Genomic DNA, 17,320 nt, shown 5'->3' with positions numbered 1-17,320 from the left:
CAAAGGCCTTTTTTGGATGTTTCCGCCCATTCGTCGCCCTCCGCCTTCTTGGCGCTTAAATTTGGTCCTATCTCAGCTCCTCCTACCTCCTTTCGAGCCCATCCATTCAGCGGGCTTAAAATTCCTCACGTGGAAGGTTGCTCTTCTACTCGCACTAACATCCTCCAGGCGAGTAAGTGACATTCAAGCATTTACGATCCAACCTCCTTTTCTTCAGTTTTCTAAAGAAGCGGTTACACTACGCACCAACCCAAAATTTATTCCTAAGGTTCCAAGTGATTTCCATCTTAATGAACCTGTCATCCTTAAGACATTTTTCCCTATTCCTCAATCTCCTGCAGAACATTCCCTGCATTCATTGGACTTAAACCGTTGTTTGAAATTCTACATTCAGCGCACTGCGCCTTTTCGAAAATCAGATCAGCTCTTCATGGCCTATGGCCCAATCTGCAAAGGACAGCCATTTACCAAACAATCCATCACTAGGTGGATTTCCTCTGACATTGCTTTTTGCCACCAACAGGCTGGAAAGCCCCTCTCTACTCCTGTACGAGCTCACTCCACAAGGGCGGTGTCAACTTTCACAACCCTCTTTGCGGGAGTGCCTCTACGCCACATCTGCAGAGCTGCAACGTGGTCGAGCAGACACACGTTTACGAAGCACTTCTGTCTCGGATCAGCAGACACCGCAGACGCGGCTGTGGGACAAGCGGTGCTACGGAATCTTTTCCAATAAGGTGAGCCTCTGTTGCTTCCCGCCTCCAGTCATAAAGGTTTTTCTCTTGAATCATAGTATGCACAGTTGTGTTATGTACTTTGCTTATGCTACCTTTATGACTCATGTTGTGCTTTACTGATTTCTATTCTTATTCAAGCATGTGAATCTATGAAAGACACCCCTAATACTGGAGAATAACGTAAGTTACTTACCTGTAAACTGTGGTTCTCCAGTATTGGCGTCTTTCATAGATTCACATGCGACCCGCCCTTCCACCCCTCAGAGGCTCTCTTCTCCTCATGCACTCGTGATCACTTTGTGCTACGAAAATCTGAGGACTTGGGCTTCTGAGGAGAAGGTTCTAGAGGGTGCTGTAGCCTGATTAGCTGGAATGTGGACCATTAAAATGACTCTAATATGTTACTAAAGTGAATTCTCCCTTAGGCTGCTATGGGCCTATTCTGTTCTTTGGTACTTTCTTAACTTTATGATATCTTTATATCTTATTGCTCTATATGTATGATTATGTAATTTTTTCATCTATATATGCATATATTACTTCTATTTTATGTACCTTGGGACTCCCACTTCGACGACGGGTAATATTCAAGCATGTGAATCTATGAAAGACACCAATACTGGAGAACCACAGTTTACAGGTAAGTAACCTATGTTCTTCTGTATCTCCTATTTGGGAGCACTTTGTTTTCTCATGCTTTTGGCCCTTCGCTGCTTGTTTTACCGTTTGCTTCCTTCGCTACTTGTTTTCATAGCGCTGATCACATTAAGTCAAAGTCAGAGCACTTTACATTCCAGAAAGGCAATCAGATCACTCTGCTTCAATATACAAAGACAGACGTCAGCCTTAGGGTTCATTTAGAAAGTGAGCTGTACACATACTACTTGTCGTAGGGAGCAGGCAGAGATGGTAGGCAGTAACAATGTACTGGGGAGAGGGTAGATGTTAGGCCTGTTACTGAATGCCGCCGGAAAAAGACCGCTTCAGAGGGTTCTGCCTGTTTAATCTCCACTCCACCCCTTCTGTGAATGTCTTCCCTACTGCACTGCTCACACCTGTTACATTTCAGTGCTCAGATCAAGAGACCTGTGGTGTACACCTCAAGCTGAAGACACTTGGGCTATTCTTAAGGTCACAAGTCATTTTTTGGCCAACCTCTCTCACTTTTAGGCCCTTTCCTGCGAGAGTCTGAGCAATGCCACGTACAACACAGCAGAATATGCTGCTCTCCGGGAGGTTGTCTATCCACCGGTAGGGATGTCACCCAGGGCACCAGAGGTCAGGGTCTCCCTGTGCCCTCAACTCTGAGATAAAGGCCCTGAAAGCAGAGGATTTTCTGGCAGGACAGGCCACCTCCGTCCCAGAAACACTTGCCTACTGTGGCTGGCTCCACCCAGCTGGTGACTGCTCCCTGCTGCAGTTTGTCACAACACATACTATCCTTGCCCATCTGCTCCAGCGTTAGGCGCTGATAACGTTACCACAGCATAGAGGACTGCATTTTCAAAGGCGACCTGCTGAGCCTGCCTTGAAGCAGGTGTCACACCACCCTATGCTTACGATCCTTTCTTCCACCCATAGAGCTCTGCACAGGTAGCACATCATACATGAAGAAGCACCTACCAGTCTATTGGATAGCAGGCATGTATTGCCTCTCTGCGTGTATCCGTGCCAGATGTCCCTCTTTCTGTAAGCTAAGAGGTGGAACCATATCTTTGAGGGCTCCAATAGGTTGGGTCACTCTCTGGTGCTCAGGAAATTAATAAAAGCTCCACCTCACAAGCTTTTATTTTGATCCAGGAAGATGGTTTAGTGAGTTAAGTGCCTGCCACTGGCCTCTCGGCTTGTCTTCAGCGCATACATTTGAAACTGAGCAAAAGCCATCTCAAGCTTCAGCCTCTTCAAAACACTACATGGAATACCATTAAGTCGGTTAAGAATAACAGCCTTCTTTACACCGCTGGGAAGTGGCAAAAATGCAATTGATAGCTCTATAGACAACGCCTATTCTTAGACTTTTCCATTATCTGCCACTCATCCAGTGCCCAAAAGCTCTTTTGTTTGTCTGCCACTCTTAGAATGGAAGAGCTCTGCGGTTCCCCCAAACAACCATTTACCATCACTACAGTACTGGCCTTGGGCTGGTCCTGGTTTCCCTGACAACATTAACAATACAACTCCAATCCATAATACTCACACCTCACAACATAATTACAATCCACATAATACCACTCAACACCACATAATTCCACTGCACCTAATTACACACTACTCGATACCACATAAATGCACCCAACATAAATCCACTCTATTCCACATAACAATCCACATAAAAACACTCCACACCATGCCACATAATTCCACTCAACATAGTTTCAACCTGTACCACACTGGACCATGCCACACTATTCAACTCCACACAAATCCATTCCACACCAAATAATTAAAAAAACAGACATCATTGTTCCACCCCACAACACAATTCTACCCCACGACATATAATTCCAATTTACTATACATAATTCAACATCATACCAAAAAATTAAACTCCACTACATAACACTCCAGAACACAAAATACGAGTCATCATAATTACCCTTCATTACACACAATCCCCCTCTACATAATTCCAGTACACTCGAAAACATATAGCTACTATCCACATAATACAACTGCACACCCTGCCATATAATTCTACTATACAAATCCACTCTACTTCACACAATTCCATGCCACACAATGCCATAACTAACAATTCCAATCGAACCCACATAATTCTCCTAAACTCCAATCCATAACATATAGGTAAAAGACATTTACATTTACAGTGCCAATATCTCTAACACTTTCTTTTTTTTAACACACAGATCCGAGGTTTAGCTCCTACCTATTCTTCTTTTTCGTCACCAAACAGATAAAGCTATCCACACAGATCCACGCCATACAATTCAACTTCACCACAATCCACACCACATAATTCGACACTAAACACATAATACAACTCAAAAACACAATTACTCAACCCACCGCATACATCTAATCCACACCACATAATTCCACACCGTGCCATAAAATTCAACAGCACACTCTATAATTAAACTCCATTACATACCACTTACAACACAAAAGACAATTCCACGTAATTACATCCCATAACACACAATCCCACTCTACATAATTCCAATACACTCAGTACTACATATGTACTATGCATATAATGCCACAGCACATATGCCACATAATTCCACTACACAAATCCAAACCACGCCAAACCACACAATTCCATGCGACACAATTACACAACTAACTAATCCAATCCAACACACATAATTCCACTACACACAACATCCATACATTTCATAACACATAGGGAAAAGACATTGCCATCTACAATGCCATTAGGTCTAACTCAAACAAATGTGAGACAATTGCATTTTCAATGCTTGTTTTGTAAATGAACTCCGAAACATGATTCTGCTGTTGTAGGATCAGGTTTATTCCTTTATAGGTTGTCTTTTCTGTATTGTGTTTTTGCATGAGATTTCTGGTTCAGAATTGCAAAGAGTTCACCTGTGTTCTTTTGAGTTGTTTGTGAATAACTCTGTGTTTTTTAACAGTATCTTGAGTGTAGTTTGGTAGCCCTGTCTTGACCATAAATGTTTTTGTGTAATTTTGATGCTAATTAAATATGTGTATGTTTCCATTTGTTTTTCTGTTTTACATATATTTACGTTTTGAGATGTTGTTCTTTTCTGTAAAATGATAATCATTGGAGTGTTTTTCTGTTTTGTAAAATGAGAACCCTAGTTGAACATTGGGATCTTTATTGCGACTGTGATGTTTGTGTTTTACTGCACCCGCAGTTAGCCTTTACACCACCACCTTTGGGCCAGGCCATAAATGCTCAATCAGCTTACCTGGAAAGTCAAAGCATCTTTAGAGGCCATCTTTCCATCACCGCTGAGTAACTAATGTAGTAGCTAGTGTTTTGGATTGTGAGGAGGACCTGTATTCCCATATCTCATGGTGCTAGATTGTCCCAGCAACTGCAAGGGCCGGGAGTAAAGCATGAGATCAGTTATGCTAACTTTTCTGTATTCTATTGCAATTGTTCATCATTCCTAATGTAGTCAACATGCTACTTTAATTCAAGTAGGGTCTGGTATAAGTTGGTATTCATTCTTGACTCTGTGTGCTACTGTTGTCTTGCTTGCATCTTGAGGACTACTTATGTGTGATGAGGTTCCTTATTGATTAAGGCTGGCTTGCCCCAGAGACCAAATGACCATGGTCACAACCAGCCGTTCCTCATTATTTCACCTTATTCTTCATGGTGACAGTGTGCTAGCCTCCTAATGTAGGGGCATGTATGTCAAGTTTTTGGGATGTGTTGAATTCTTGATAGTTGTTCTGTGAGTAACGGGCAGAGACTAATAGTGCTTTAGTAAGCAAAGAACACCCACTTCGTCAACTGGAGAAAGGCCTACAAACGCATTTAATGCAGTTCTCAAACGACTCCCCATCCTAAAGTTAGATTCATTATGCTTGCTTTCTACTCTTGTGACTTATGGTCACTTTATTGTATGTGAGGATAGTCATGAACATCTGCAGAAAATGATAAAAGCTAAGTGAAATTTTGAAAGTATTAATTGACATTTTGTGATAATCATTTTCTTTCTTTGGCTAGGACCCAGTTTTGTTTTCGGGAACCTTACAAATGAACCTGGATCCACTTGGAAAGCATTCTGATGCAGAACTCTGGGAAGCTTTGCAAATGTGTCACTTATACACCTTTGTTCAGTCACTCCCTTTGAGACTCAATCATGAGATATCAGAAGGAGGGGAAAACCTCAGGTAAAAGTTTATTCATAAGAATGGCTAAAAGTTGTGTGTATCAAAATGAATTACTTATGACGACCAGAGAACCCTGTGTAAGATGACACCAGAATCGCTTATCAGCGGTAGCTTTGTAAAAGATAAATGAGAGGTTCATAAAAAGACAATTCAGATATTACAGGATCTATGGACCAAATCATGCAGACAATACATTGCTGAGCCGACAATTAGTGTGAAAACTAAATACACTAGGGCACAGATTTATCAAAGGATAGCTATGCCATTGCGTCATGCAGGGTGATGCAAGGGCAACGTGTCCCTTAAGTTAGATTGTGAGCCCCTCTTTGGCTTTGGAAATCTGGAATAATGCAAGGTAGTGCATGCAAGTCATTGCCTCGCATTACTCTGCACCTAGAAAGAGAAAAACGCCTCTAGGGATTGCTTTTGTGCAGGAAGGTGTCCCTTGCTTCATGCACAAGGGTGCCTGCATTGGCACTAGGTAGCACAAAGAGCACCAGAGTAGATGTAGAAAGCAGAAATGCACCATATGTTAGTAAATATGCTGCATTCCTGCTCTCTCCATTTGTCGCAACCCAGAAAGTTGTCTTGTTGCATTGGTTTGCGTCAAATATTGATAAAACTGCCCCTAGATCACAACAGGAGCTGGAGATACATCACTACATTCTGTTACTAAGCTAACTAAAGTTACATATTTTACATCATAGGAACATTATTCTGATTTCACTGATATTGACTCAAATGTATGCATTAATGCACGAACCTGCACAAAATAGCTGCTAGCTTTACTTATAGGAGGCAAGGGCACATAACAAAGGGTGGTAAGTGTGGTAGCTGCCATCAGAGAGCTGTTGCTGCTGCTTCTAGTTTGCATAGCTGGCAAGTTTTCAGATTAATTAGGTGTGACATTTTCACAGACAGAACCGTGCGGTTACGAGTGACATTCAAGACCAAATGTGTGACACTTAAAGTGACACTTTCTCACAAGCAAAATCAATCAATGAAGACAAGGGAAACACGTAAATATTAGAAATTACATCCTTTTGAGCAACAAGAAACTCTAAGAAGTTCTTGAAACTGCTGGAAAGCACTATAAATGGAAGGGCACACTAACCTGCTCATGTGTGTCGAGGAGGTCTTCCTATAATTTAACTCAGCAAGCGCCCGGGTGGTAGCAGCAATTCCTTGAGGCCTGGCTGGGCAGGCAGAAAATTGAAATAATTAAAAACATCCTGCACCAACGTGACCCTCCTCCTGCAGCACTGTGAAAGTCAGGGAGTCTGCCCATGTGGGACCCGACCTGTGAGAGCCCAGGTGCCAGTGATTTTATTGTGGTGCAGAATTACATAGAAAGTTAGTGTGATCATTAACATTGCCCCAAAATTCATTTGTGTGATTCTCCGGCTGCAGAATGTGAAGTCACCAAAAGGTCGCTGACTCTGGGGGTGGCGCCAGTTCGCTATTGGAAAACAGCAACAGCCAGCGAAGATGCCACCCCCCTGATAATTCTAGCAGTTCAACTGACGTTCTGCAGGCCACCTCACAAAGCCAATTGCAGACTGAGGCAGCTACGGGTCTCAGCTGCTAATGCAGTGAGCTGAGCCCACTGTGACTAAGTTAATAATATGTCCAGTGGAGTGCAGTCCTGGCAAGTTGTAAAGCGCGCCTCCATAAGTTATTCGTAACAAAGCCGTCCTTACCTCGGCCTCATTAAGGGCCTCATTAGGATGGCGGGTGGACTTTGCCCGCCCGCCATCCTCGTGGTAATAGGGACCACCCGCCATAAGGGCGGGGGTCCCGTGAGGGGTATTAGGATGTGCCCGCCACAGTGGCGGGCACATCCTGTATTTTTAGCATTGTGGCGGGCGATGCTCTCTGCACCGCCCCCCACAATGCTAAAAATACATTTCATCATTTGCATTTACAAAGCGGCAGGCACCGCGCAGTGCCTGCAGTTTTGTAAATGCAAATGAAGGGACGTACCACAGGTAACCCCCGTGTTCACCCCCCTACTCTCCTTAACTCTGGGGGCCCGCATGGGGCTCCCAGAGTGAAGTCCGCCTGCCTTTCCGTGGCTTTGCCTTTCCGCCGCCCGACATCGTAATGGGCCCCTAGGAGTGGTTATCCTCTTTAATGTATAGTAAGTGCAGTTTATATCATCCTCGGCAACAGTGCTACCTCCTGTCCTCAAGCTCTACTTCTTGCACATGTAGCTGTTTCGGGAATGTTCGCTAAAAGTATTTCCAAAGTTTCTGCAGTCTCTTTCGTAAACTGAAATGGGTGCGAGGTTGAGGCACACTTGTACTACTGTTAAAATACACGCTCAATATACGCAGAGATGCCCATTGTCCCTGCACCCAGTAGATATCTCCTCAAAGCCTTGAGAGGGACACAGACAATTTATGACCTCTCCCCGGAGCTGTTTACCTGGTACTTTAGTACCTCCTGCATCTTTGCAGTGGTCAGCAAAGCCATGTTGTGCAGCTGTGGCTGTGTTCTGCCGGGAATCCACTGGCATGGTCTCTGCTCTCCTCCAGATTCACGACAACGATGCTTGTGCAGTGCTGGTGTCCCAGAGCCTGCACACCACAGGGAAGGGAGAATGAGCTGCGCTGGATTTTTGAGGGGCGTGCAGGGGTTGGGACCGCCCACTGGATGGGGCATTTGACATCTTAGAGATGTACAGGAGGAAATTGGGAAAGTGCAAGAAAGTGTGAGGATCGGCACGTACGTTTTAGGAATCGTGCAAAAAACAATATAGCATGCATACAAGTGGCCAAAAAGCTCAGATTTCCCAACAGCTTGGAATGTGGGGTGGATGCCACCACCAAGTTGGCTGAATTGTGTTCGTGATTCATTCACTTTATGTTTGCAAGCTTCAACATTTTTGCTTTCTTGAAGTAGTCCCCAAAGGGCCACATAAACATGTACAGCGTAAGGAAACTGTAGTTGGCCGGTGCTCCTGAGCGAAAAACAGACATGGTTCATCAAGAGCGCCAGCCAATGAGGAGCCACAAAAGAAGACCAACACAGGAGTGAACCAAAAAACAGCAGGCAGGATTACACTCCGTATGGTGATTACAGCAGGTCAGCATGCTCACTGCTTAGGCTTGACCTAAAAATGTATCTCTAGATTTTATTATATCTTGTGTTGCCCCTATTCTCCACCAAAACTGTTGACACTATCCTATCAGCTAATCTTAGATAAAGCATCTACTCAAGAAGGGGGGCGGTGTTGTCCTAAAAAAAAATATGAGGCAATGTGCCCCTACGGAGATCAGAAAGACAGCAGCTCAATTAGCATTATCAATTAAATAAGCCTTCTTCAGAAAAGTAAAAGTGAAAAACCATGAATATTTTACAAAACATTTAAAGTTCAATACAGAATGCAAATATAATAGTTTGTCAAAATGCATAATAAATATAGAGAAGTAGCTAAAGGCTCAGTGAAATGCAGCAGAAGGTATGACTTAAGAGTGAAGCCTCAGAGTAAAAATATTTTAAGACTTAAGCAAAACTCAGATTAACAAGGGTCTGCTTCTTTAAAGTTTGCAAAGCAACTCAATGCTAATCTCCAAATTGGACTTTTTTTAAATAAAAAAATACACAGCAAACATCACGTAGTTAGCATAAAATAAACGAAATATTGATAGATCCAAACAATCATAGTACATCAGTATGCAAGATTATTGAACTAAATAAAGTAATAAATCCATATTTTACCGAATGTCAACGGATATGACGGTACAAATCGAGTTACACAAAAAAATAATGACAAGCTTATAAAAGAATAGGCTTACCGAGGCACAAACAGGGAAGGCCTTGAACACTTACACTTGGAAGGAAAGCTTCCTCCGTAGTTCCTCGAGAAAGAGCATGTCCATTGTCAAAGCAGAGTATTTCATTAGTGCACATTTTTAGGTTTCGACCTGGCGAGGGCATGCAGTGACCCTCCCAGATCGAAAACTTTTGTCAACAGTATGGATGTTCGGACCGCCTCTGTTTCCCATTGGCTAGCTCCATAAATGGAGGCTAGCCATTGGGAGACAGAGGCTGTCAATCACGTTTTCTCGGGAAAACGCGATTCGGGGGCGTTTCTGGGTCTTTTTTTAAGCCCCGCCCCTTTTGCCGTGTGTCCCGGGCCGCGCTGTGATTGGCTGCAGGCCTGGGACACCCCCATGACGTCAGCCAATCACAGCAAGGCCCGGGACCTGACTTGTTATTGGTTTGCGGTTGGTGTGTTCTCTTGCAGGCTTGCTTCTCACTAATCATAAGGTAATGCATTTCACCCTCCACCACTAAATTAGTCAGTGGGTCTAATATATTCCCCTAGGGTGCCCCACGCGACGTATGTGTCTTTTCATCATTTTCACGTTAGCGGGTCGATTCACAATGGCCTGTGTTCATTCAGCCATCTGAAAGTGTGTTGAAGTAAGTGTCAGCTATAGAACCCGTCAGTGCAGAAAGCATTCCAAGCATATATGCTCCCGCCTCGAATCTCTTCTTCTCCTCGCCCTCGGCAAGCATGGCACTCTGGCCTTAATTTCTTGTGCTGCGTCATCGGACGCAAAATCATCCACATTATAAAAGCTTTCAAGAAGGCGGTAAAGTGAAAGGAACGAAGCTATAAGCGTTATCTCATCTTTATTGTTCCCAAGGTCTGCATTTTGTCTAGCAATGAATAAGAAGTATCCGTGTGTGCGCCCTGAAACAAAAGGGCTGTTCTCCTGGCTGGTTGGCTTGAACGCCGCGTGCCCTCTTCAAGGCCGCGCTTAATTGAAGGTATGGAGAAGGACGGACACAAACGAGGCAGATTGTCACATTCTTTGCGGCGCTCTCATCTGCAGTGGCGCCCCCACCGGCAGACTGGGAGAAATGCAAGAAGCATTCATATCAAGCGTCAATACTAGCGCCGACCCGTTGCAGGACACTACAGAATTGGCGCAATGAAATAAAACTCGACATTAGGACAGTGCGCCTTCTCAGCTGAGGGGCACTGATTGTGGCAGGCAGCATTTGAGAGTACTTACTGTGGCGTACAATGTCGGCGGATCAGTGTCTTATTTCACCCCCATGACCATCTCTCGACCGTGAAGGTGCTCCATTTGGACGCTGAAAGCCTTGTCGTCGTTCTCCTACTCGCCCTCTTCAGAGCCCCACTGATTTTCTTTATAGGCGATCTGCATTCTGTGGCCAAGGGCGTAGCTATCACTGGTGCAGCAGGTGCAGTGGCACCGGGGCTCAGAGGGGCCGTGGAACCCTGATAATCGCTGTAATTCCTAACCTGACAACATTTAAAGGGTAATTTTCCTTGCTAACATCCGGGCCCTAGGTGTCCTTGATAAAGTATGGCCAGAGGCAGGGGGCATTGGGGCAATTAGGAGACGTCGTGACCAGCCGGAAGTCCTGTCAGGGTGGGGCCTTAATGTGTCGTCAGTGTAAGTGAACTGTTCACTGTTTTTTAGGACCAAATAGATTCATTACTCTACAGATACATTATCCCCTGCTTCTTTATTTAGATCATTACACTTTGATTTTCTTGTAAAAAACTCGGTCCACTGTCTCCCTCCACACACATGGTTTGAACCAGTACACAGTATTTGAAGGCTTGAGGTGTGCATTTCAGTGGACATAACCTTTGCATTCACGCAAGCTAGTTTCATGACTATTCAGCGACGCCTAACTCCAAACAAGCATTAGCAAAACCAATAGTTCTCACCTTTGTGACCAATTGAATTTGCCAATGGTTTTTAGCCATGCTGCAAAGTATTCCCAATGGTGCACAGCATGGCTAAAGTAAACATTTAAAAAAACGTTTATGCATAATGCAGCATCAATTTATAGGCTAGCGTAGCATGCATGCACAACACTAAAAAAACAAGCTCTGGCGTTGCCAATAGGTTTCGCATTTGGAAAGTTGGAGCTATTGGTTTTGTAAATGACATTTTATATTTATATATTGTTATTGACAATGCCAATAACGATATATAAATATAAAATGTCATTTACAAAAACCAATAGCTCCAACTTTCCAAAGGCCAAACCGTTGCATTGTAAATGCTTTTTAAACATGCAATGAGAGGGAAATAAAAACTCACATGGATCAAGGGTACGTTCAGATTTAAGACGGAATCAGACGTAGCTTGTGCCTAGTTTGCCAATTCACAATAAAAATGCAGTCTTGTAAAATGCATTGTTTTAGTTTTAGATGCAAAAAGTTCATGTCAAGCAAAGAATATTTATTAATCGGAAATATCTTCTTCTCATGCGTGCATCAGTACTGGATGTAATGTTGCTACTGAATGCATCTAGTGGTGAATCTGTGAGGACTGCTGAGGCAAGCATGTCCAGTGCAATTTTCTGTGAGGAATGTATCAAAGGAGTGTGAATCATAGAATCACCATCTGCATGCACAGACCAATGGTTATTGTGGGTTCAGAATAGTTGGAACTGTTTCAGAAAATAACCATTTCTGATAAATCCCCTAAATTCCAGATATTTGCTGACTAGCTGTATTTTCTTTGTGAGTGTGTTCTGGAGTGTGCATGTCTGTGCAGAGAAGGACTGCACAGCAAATTATATTTTAGGTCTCGGGCCTAGCATACACTGCGCAAGCAGTGTCGCGCACCAGAGTCCTTTTCCTGGGGTTTTGAAAATGGACCTGGAAATTTCACGCAGCTCGTGCGTCTTATTTCCTAGGTCCTTTTTCATTGGCGTTTGTGTGCGTGTGTTTTTAAAACAGTACACGCAATAGGCCATGGGCGGTCGCATAGCTCCGCCCATGGCTTATTGGTGTCTGTTACGCGCACCAAAGTCCATATATCTTCAATAATCGCTGGCAGACGCGGCCCGATAATTGATGACATATGCTGGCAGTGGCACGCGCGCCCGCCCACTGTCCCCGACATGTCCGCTTGCTCGCTGCTGTGGGCCGCTCCGGTGTTCGGTCTCTGGTACTGCTCCTCAGCCTCTGCCCCCGTCACCAAAGTGTATCAGTACACTTGTCTGGGGGTGTGGGCGGCCCCAGGCCTCGGCCAGCCAGAGTCCCTTTGCAATGAAGTTAAGACTGTGGTTATCAAGAAGCATTCATGCAAAACAAAGGCAGCGCCTCCCCAAAAGCTTGGGGCTGGGGCACAAAGGCCTTTGAAACGGACACCGCCAAACAAACACAGGCCTGTTGGTGTGTCTTTGTGTACATGTACACAGGACTGTAGAGTACACAACCTGCCCGTAATACGCCCCGGGCAAGGACAAAGGGAGGTCTCTACCATCAAGCTGTCGTTGTCAGGCGACAGGCGGAAATCTAACTAGGCGACCAGGTTTAAAGGCCTAACCAGGAAGCCATGAGCTCAGACCGTGATCAGATTACCCTGTGAAGCAGCCAGGCTACCCCTGACCCCTAGAAGCATGCCACAATGGTCATCCCATGTAAATAATTTAATAGGCTGGGGAGTACATGGAAATCTCACAGCGAGTGAGGTAATTTGCTCCCTCGGAGGCCTAGGGTTGGCACTGGCAGTGCGCAAAGGTAAACAGAGCCCTGGAGACTATCTGCGGGCACAGGCATGCCACAAACTGCAATGCAACCCGGGGAAGAACTAAAGTCACCTTTAACAACGAAATGCATTTTGGAAGATGTAGTTTTGTGTCACTTACAACTGAACAATTTGGACTCGTGCACCTGAAAACAACGATGAGTAAAAGGAAAGCTCAGGACAGGTTAAGATGTCACCAAGACATTTGTGGACTTCAGAGTGAACTCTTAACAGGGTGTGCTGGCCTCACCCCTGACCATTTGGCAGCTGTTTACGGACAATCTTAAAAGCAGCTCGTTATCCGTGCCGCTTCCAATCTGGGGCGCATGGAGGCTAGTGCCAGCTCGCAATTTTTACTATTCCCAGGGCCCATTTGGGAAGGGAATTTTACAAAACTGTTGCAGATAGAGTGCCTCAAAATTCGGACACGGTTAAAATGGCATGGTGGATTAACGCACCTGCTGATGGGTACTTGCTTTCAAGCTGCGTGTCATAATTAGCATTATTAAAATGACTCCGTGCGCAATATGTGGCAGGTGGCTGCATCCCGCTGTGCAGTAGTCCACGCGGATATTGGCAGCTCTCAGCACAGTCAGAGTCCAGCGGGTAGATGGAGGGGGGTGTGGAGTGTGTGTAAGGGGTTAAGCGGATTAGACAGGTTATTGAACAATGGTCTGTCTGACCGCTAAGTACAACCCTATCATGAGATCCGAGCTGTGCAAGCTGTTGTAGAGAAACCCACTGCTGTGTCACCACCCATAGGGGGCGCTCATACAAGCTGTGAATAACAAACACACCATGTACTGCTCGTGGGATCTTGTTAAAGTTAATGGCTTGAGCAGGAAGATTCCAGTGATGTTGAAATTAGCTACAGAACGTGTGTGAAACGTTTTTTTTGTTTGTTTAAAATGTGTGTAGTTTAGAGCGTGTTTCGGTTTGTGAAGTGTGTTTAGGGTCTTCTTGTACACTTGTATATTGAAACTTTACAATTTGCGTGTGTACTGTATGTGTGCCGTTTTGCCTGTGCACGTGTGAATGTGACATGCCTTGTTTGATAATTTGATATATCCACGTGTGAGTGCATATGTCCTTATGCGAGGCGTGCAAATCACGTGTCTATGTAATTCCTGTGTATGTAATATGTGCGAGATGCATGCATGTCCCTGGGGTAATGTGTAACATTGATGTGAAAAAACTGATACCCTGTATGTCCTTGACACATGGTGCTTCAAAGTGCCTCTGTTTCCTCTGTACATAACCCCCATCTCTTAACGGTAAAGGAGTGTATGGTCTTGGGGTGGTGAAGCTCTCGCACTTAAATACACACACTCACTGCCCGAGAGAAGATTCCAAGGGCACTTAGTGTGTTCACACCACACTTCTTAAAATTATGATTACTGCAGCATCCCACTCTAAAAATGATTCATGTTCCAATGATGGCATTTGGGAGTCAGTGACGACAGGGGAGTCTAAGTCGGAGGGCACAAGGGCCCAGAGCCTGTCTAGGTCAAATGGAAAGGGTAGCTTGCCACCCAGGTCTGTAGCCAGTCAGCACTCATCTCCCCCAGATGCATAAAGGCTATGGTAAAAGGGGTGTTGTGTCTCCTTTAAAAGAACTTTGCCCATCCCCACCCTCTCAACCACACCTGCAATTATCTGTAGCTAACAGGCTGGCTCAGGAACTGAACATTCACTGCTGCCAAATGCGGGGGCCGGAGCTAAAATCCTGGCCAGGCAGACTCGACCTTTCATGAGCTCAATGAAGGTTAACTGTGTTTATAAATCAGTTATTTAAAGCGCGTAGAAACAGGTGAGGACTAGGGGCCGCAGAAACAAATGGATTCTAAGGGCATGTGAGCCCTCTGGTCCTATGAGCAATGCCCTGCAACGTGATTTTGCAATAGCAGCCAATCTCCCTTCATCCATTAAAGAAGTGCCACAAGCGCCGTGAATCACTGACAAGAGTTAGCACCTTTAGTTGTACCTGAGACAATCTTTCATTTTTTCATTTCAAAACTTTTATTCGATTAGCACTTAGCAAAATCATAAAAAGTACATCATAAAATTACAGTACATGTTTAAATCACAATATATAATACAAATAAAAACTGATTGACTTTAAAAACTATGGATAAAAACAATTATGACAGATTGTGTACAGAAAGGCATAAAATCATGAGAACGGTAGCTCAAACTGTACAGCGAATTTTCAAACATGATTTCAAAAAACAAGCTACGCATTTAGCAGCATTTTGTGAGTCTAACGACTGCAGGGCCAGATAAGCTGGACGACAAGTTCTCAGGCCCATTGCACGAAGAAGGGGGATTATCCAGCGCTTGCTGGGTTGTTCGTAGTATCGGCAGAACAAAGTTACATGTAATGTGGACTGAGATGATATTCCATCACACGGGCATTTAATCAAATCGTGGGACCAGTTTAATTCAGTGGGGAAGGTAACAAGACGAAAGAAAGAATTAAAACGAAACCTAGTTAAAACAAATTTTTCATACTTGGATAAGAAAAAAGTTAAATATGGTTGGATACCAAGAGAGGTCTGGACCATTAAAATTTGCACATTAGTTGGTTTAATTACTTCTTGAGAAAGACGCAAATCTCTGAGATGGTTTAAACAGAGATTTTTCAGGGCACTCCTGGAGATGTCTGATGTTGAAGTGGGCTCAGAGAAGTAAGATGTGCAGTTCAAATCCTTTAGAAAATTGGAGACATAAAAGAGCCAAGGAATTTTGCTCCAACAAGCCAAGGATAAACAGTCAGTTATTAATGAACGGGTTAAATGGCATTGCGGTTTATTCCAGATACGGTGCCATAAAAGGATCGGTTGACATCTGATGTTATCTATTAAATAGTCGATGCCCAGCTCGATGTGGCAACCGTAAATTGGGGCGCTTTGAGGAAGTGCCAAGATGTATTTTAAAAACCCGTTTTGGACCTTTTGTAGATCGTCTACGGGAGCGTAGCCCCAAACACCTGCGCCGTAAGTTGCTACGCTATGACATTTAGCGTGATAAATTTTAAGCGACTCGGTTGGGGCTGGTTTGCCCAATTTACTTGAAAAGGAAACAAGAGCAGAGGTTGCTCTCTGATAGAGTAGCTTTTTACTAGACACTGCTTGTTTCCAGGATAATTGGTCATCCATTAAAATACCTAAATAGGGATATTCCCTGGCGCGTTCCAATCTGACTTGTTCTATAAAAACAGGTTTAGGGTTCTTCGCCTTGGGCCCGAAATGCATAACAAATATTTTGCTTTTATTTACTTTCAACCCCAAGGAAAGCATAAACTGGCAGTATTTGTCTAGTTGCCTTTGTAGCTGTATTAATGTTCTTGCTAAGATGACTGAGTCGTCAGCATATAATAGAGCGGGAATAGGGCGGTGGTTGATAGATGGAAAGTCCTGGCTCCCTACTAGCATGGCCGATTCCAGCCCGTTGGTATACAGATTAAATAGGAAGGAAGCCAGGACACAGCTCTGTCTGACTCCTTTGGTTACTGGGAATGAAGGAGATAGTTCGCCGCCGATCCCATATCTCACACAAGCAGTAGCATCAGAGTAAAGCTCGCGGAGAAATGTTATAAGTGGGGGATCTACCCCAATTCACTGAGAATAGACCACAGCCTAGAATGTATCACGCAGTCGAATGCTGCGCTGAGATCGACATAAACTAAATACAAATTACCTCCTTTTGCCCCTATATACTTACCTATTAGGAGGGTGAGATTCAGTGCCTGTTCAACAGTGCCAAGTCCCTCCTGGAATCCGTACTGGAGATCGGTTAGGATGTTATTCTCCGACGTCCAATCCTGGAGACGTTCCAAGATTAGACAGCCTACGGCTTTCCACAAGGAGTCCAGGAGGGAGATAGGCCTGTAACAGGCTGGATTGTTGCGTTCACCCTTTTTAAAGATGGGGAGCAGAATGGAGGAGGACCAGGAATCTATTAGGCCTATCTTTGACACTGCTGCCATTACCTGGGTGGCGAGGGGTGACCAAAGTTCTACGTTACTTACAAAGATATCAAGTGGGACTCCGTCGGGGCCGGGGGCCTTACCAGTTTTGGAGGATGATAGTGCATTAATGACTTCATTTAGATCGAAGTAGAGGTCAATGGGATATATTGAGTCCTTGACACTGTCCTTACCCGTCTGAGCCACAGTTGTAACGTCGACGGTTG

At 44.3% G+C, this 17,320-nt stretch overlaps 1 protein-coding gene across 3 annotated transcripts in view; it reads left to right on the top strand.

Annotated features, from left to right (window-relative positions):
* Positions 1 to 17,320, top strand: part of LOC147696974 (multidrug resistance-associated protein 1-like) — a 547,338-nt gene that overhangs the window by 496,312 nt on the left and 33,706 nt on the right. For all 3 annotated transcript variants that reach the window (XR_015299277.1, XM_086934056.1, XM_086934058.1), the window contains one exon: positions 5,425 to 5,591. Coding sequence is in view for 2 of the 3 variants with exons in the window: in XM_086934056.1 (XP_086790182.1) it covers positions 5,425 to 5,591 (167 nt within the window). In the remaining variant the exon portion in view is untranslated. The remainder of the gene's footprint in view (positions 1 to 5,424; positions 5,592 to 17,320) is intronic.

Source organism: Lissotriton vulgaris, chromosome 8 (assembly GCF_964263255.1).
Source record: "Lissotriton vulgaris chromosome 8, aLisVul1.2, whole genome shotgun sequence".
Classification (NCBI taxonomy): Eukaryota; Metazoa; Chordata; class Amphibia; order Caudata; family Salamandridae; genus Lissotriton; species Lissotriton vulgaris.
This window is presented reverse-complemented; position numbering and strand designations above follow the sequence as displayed.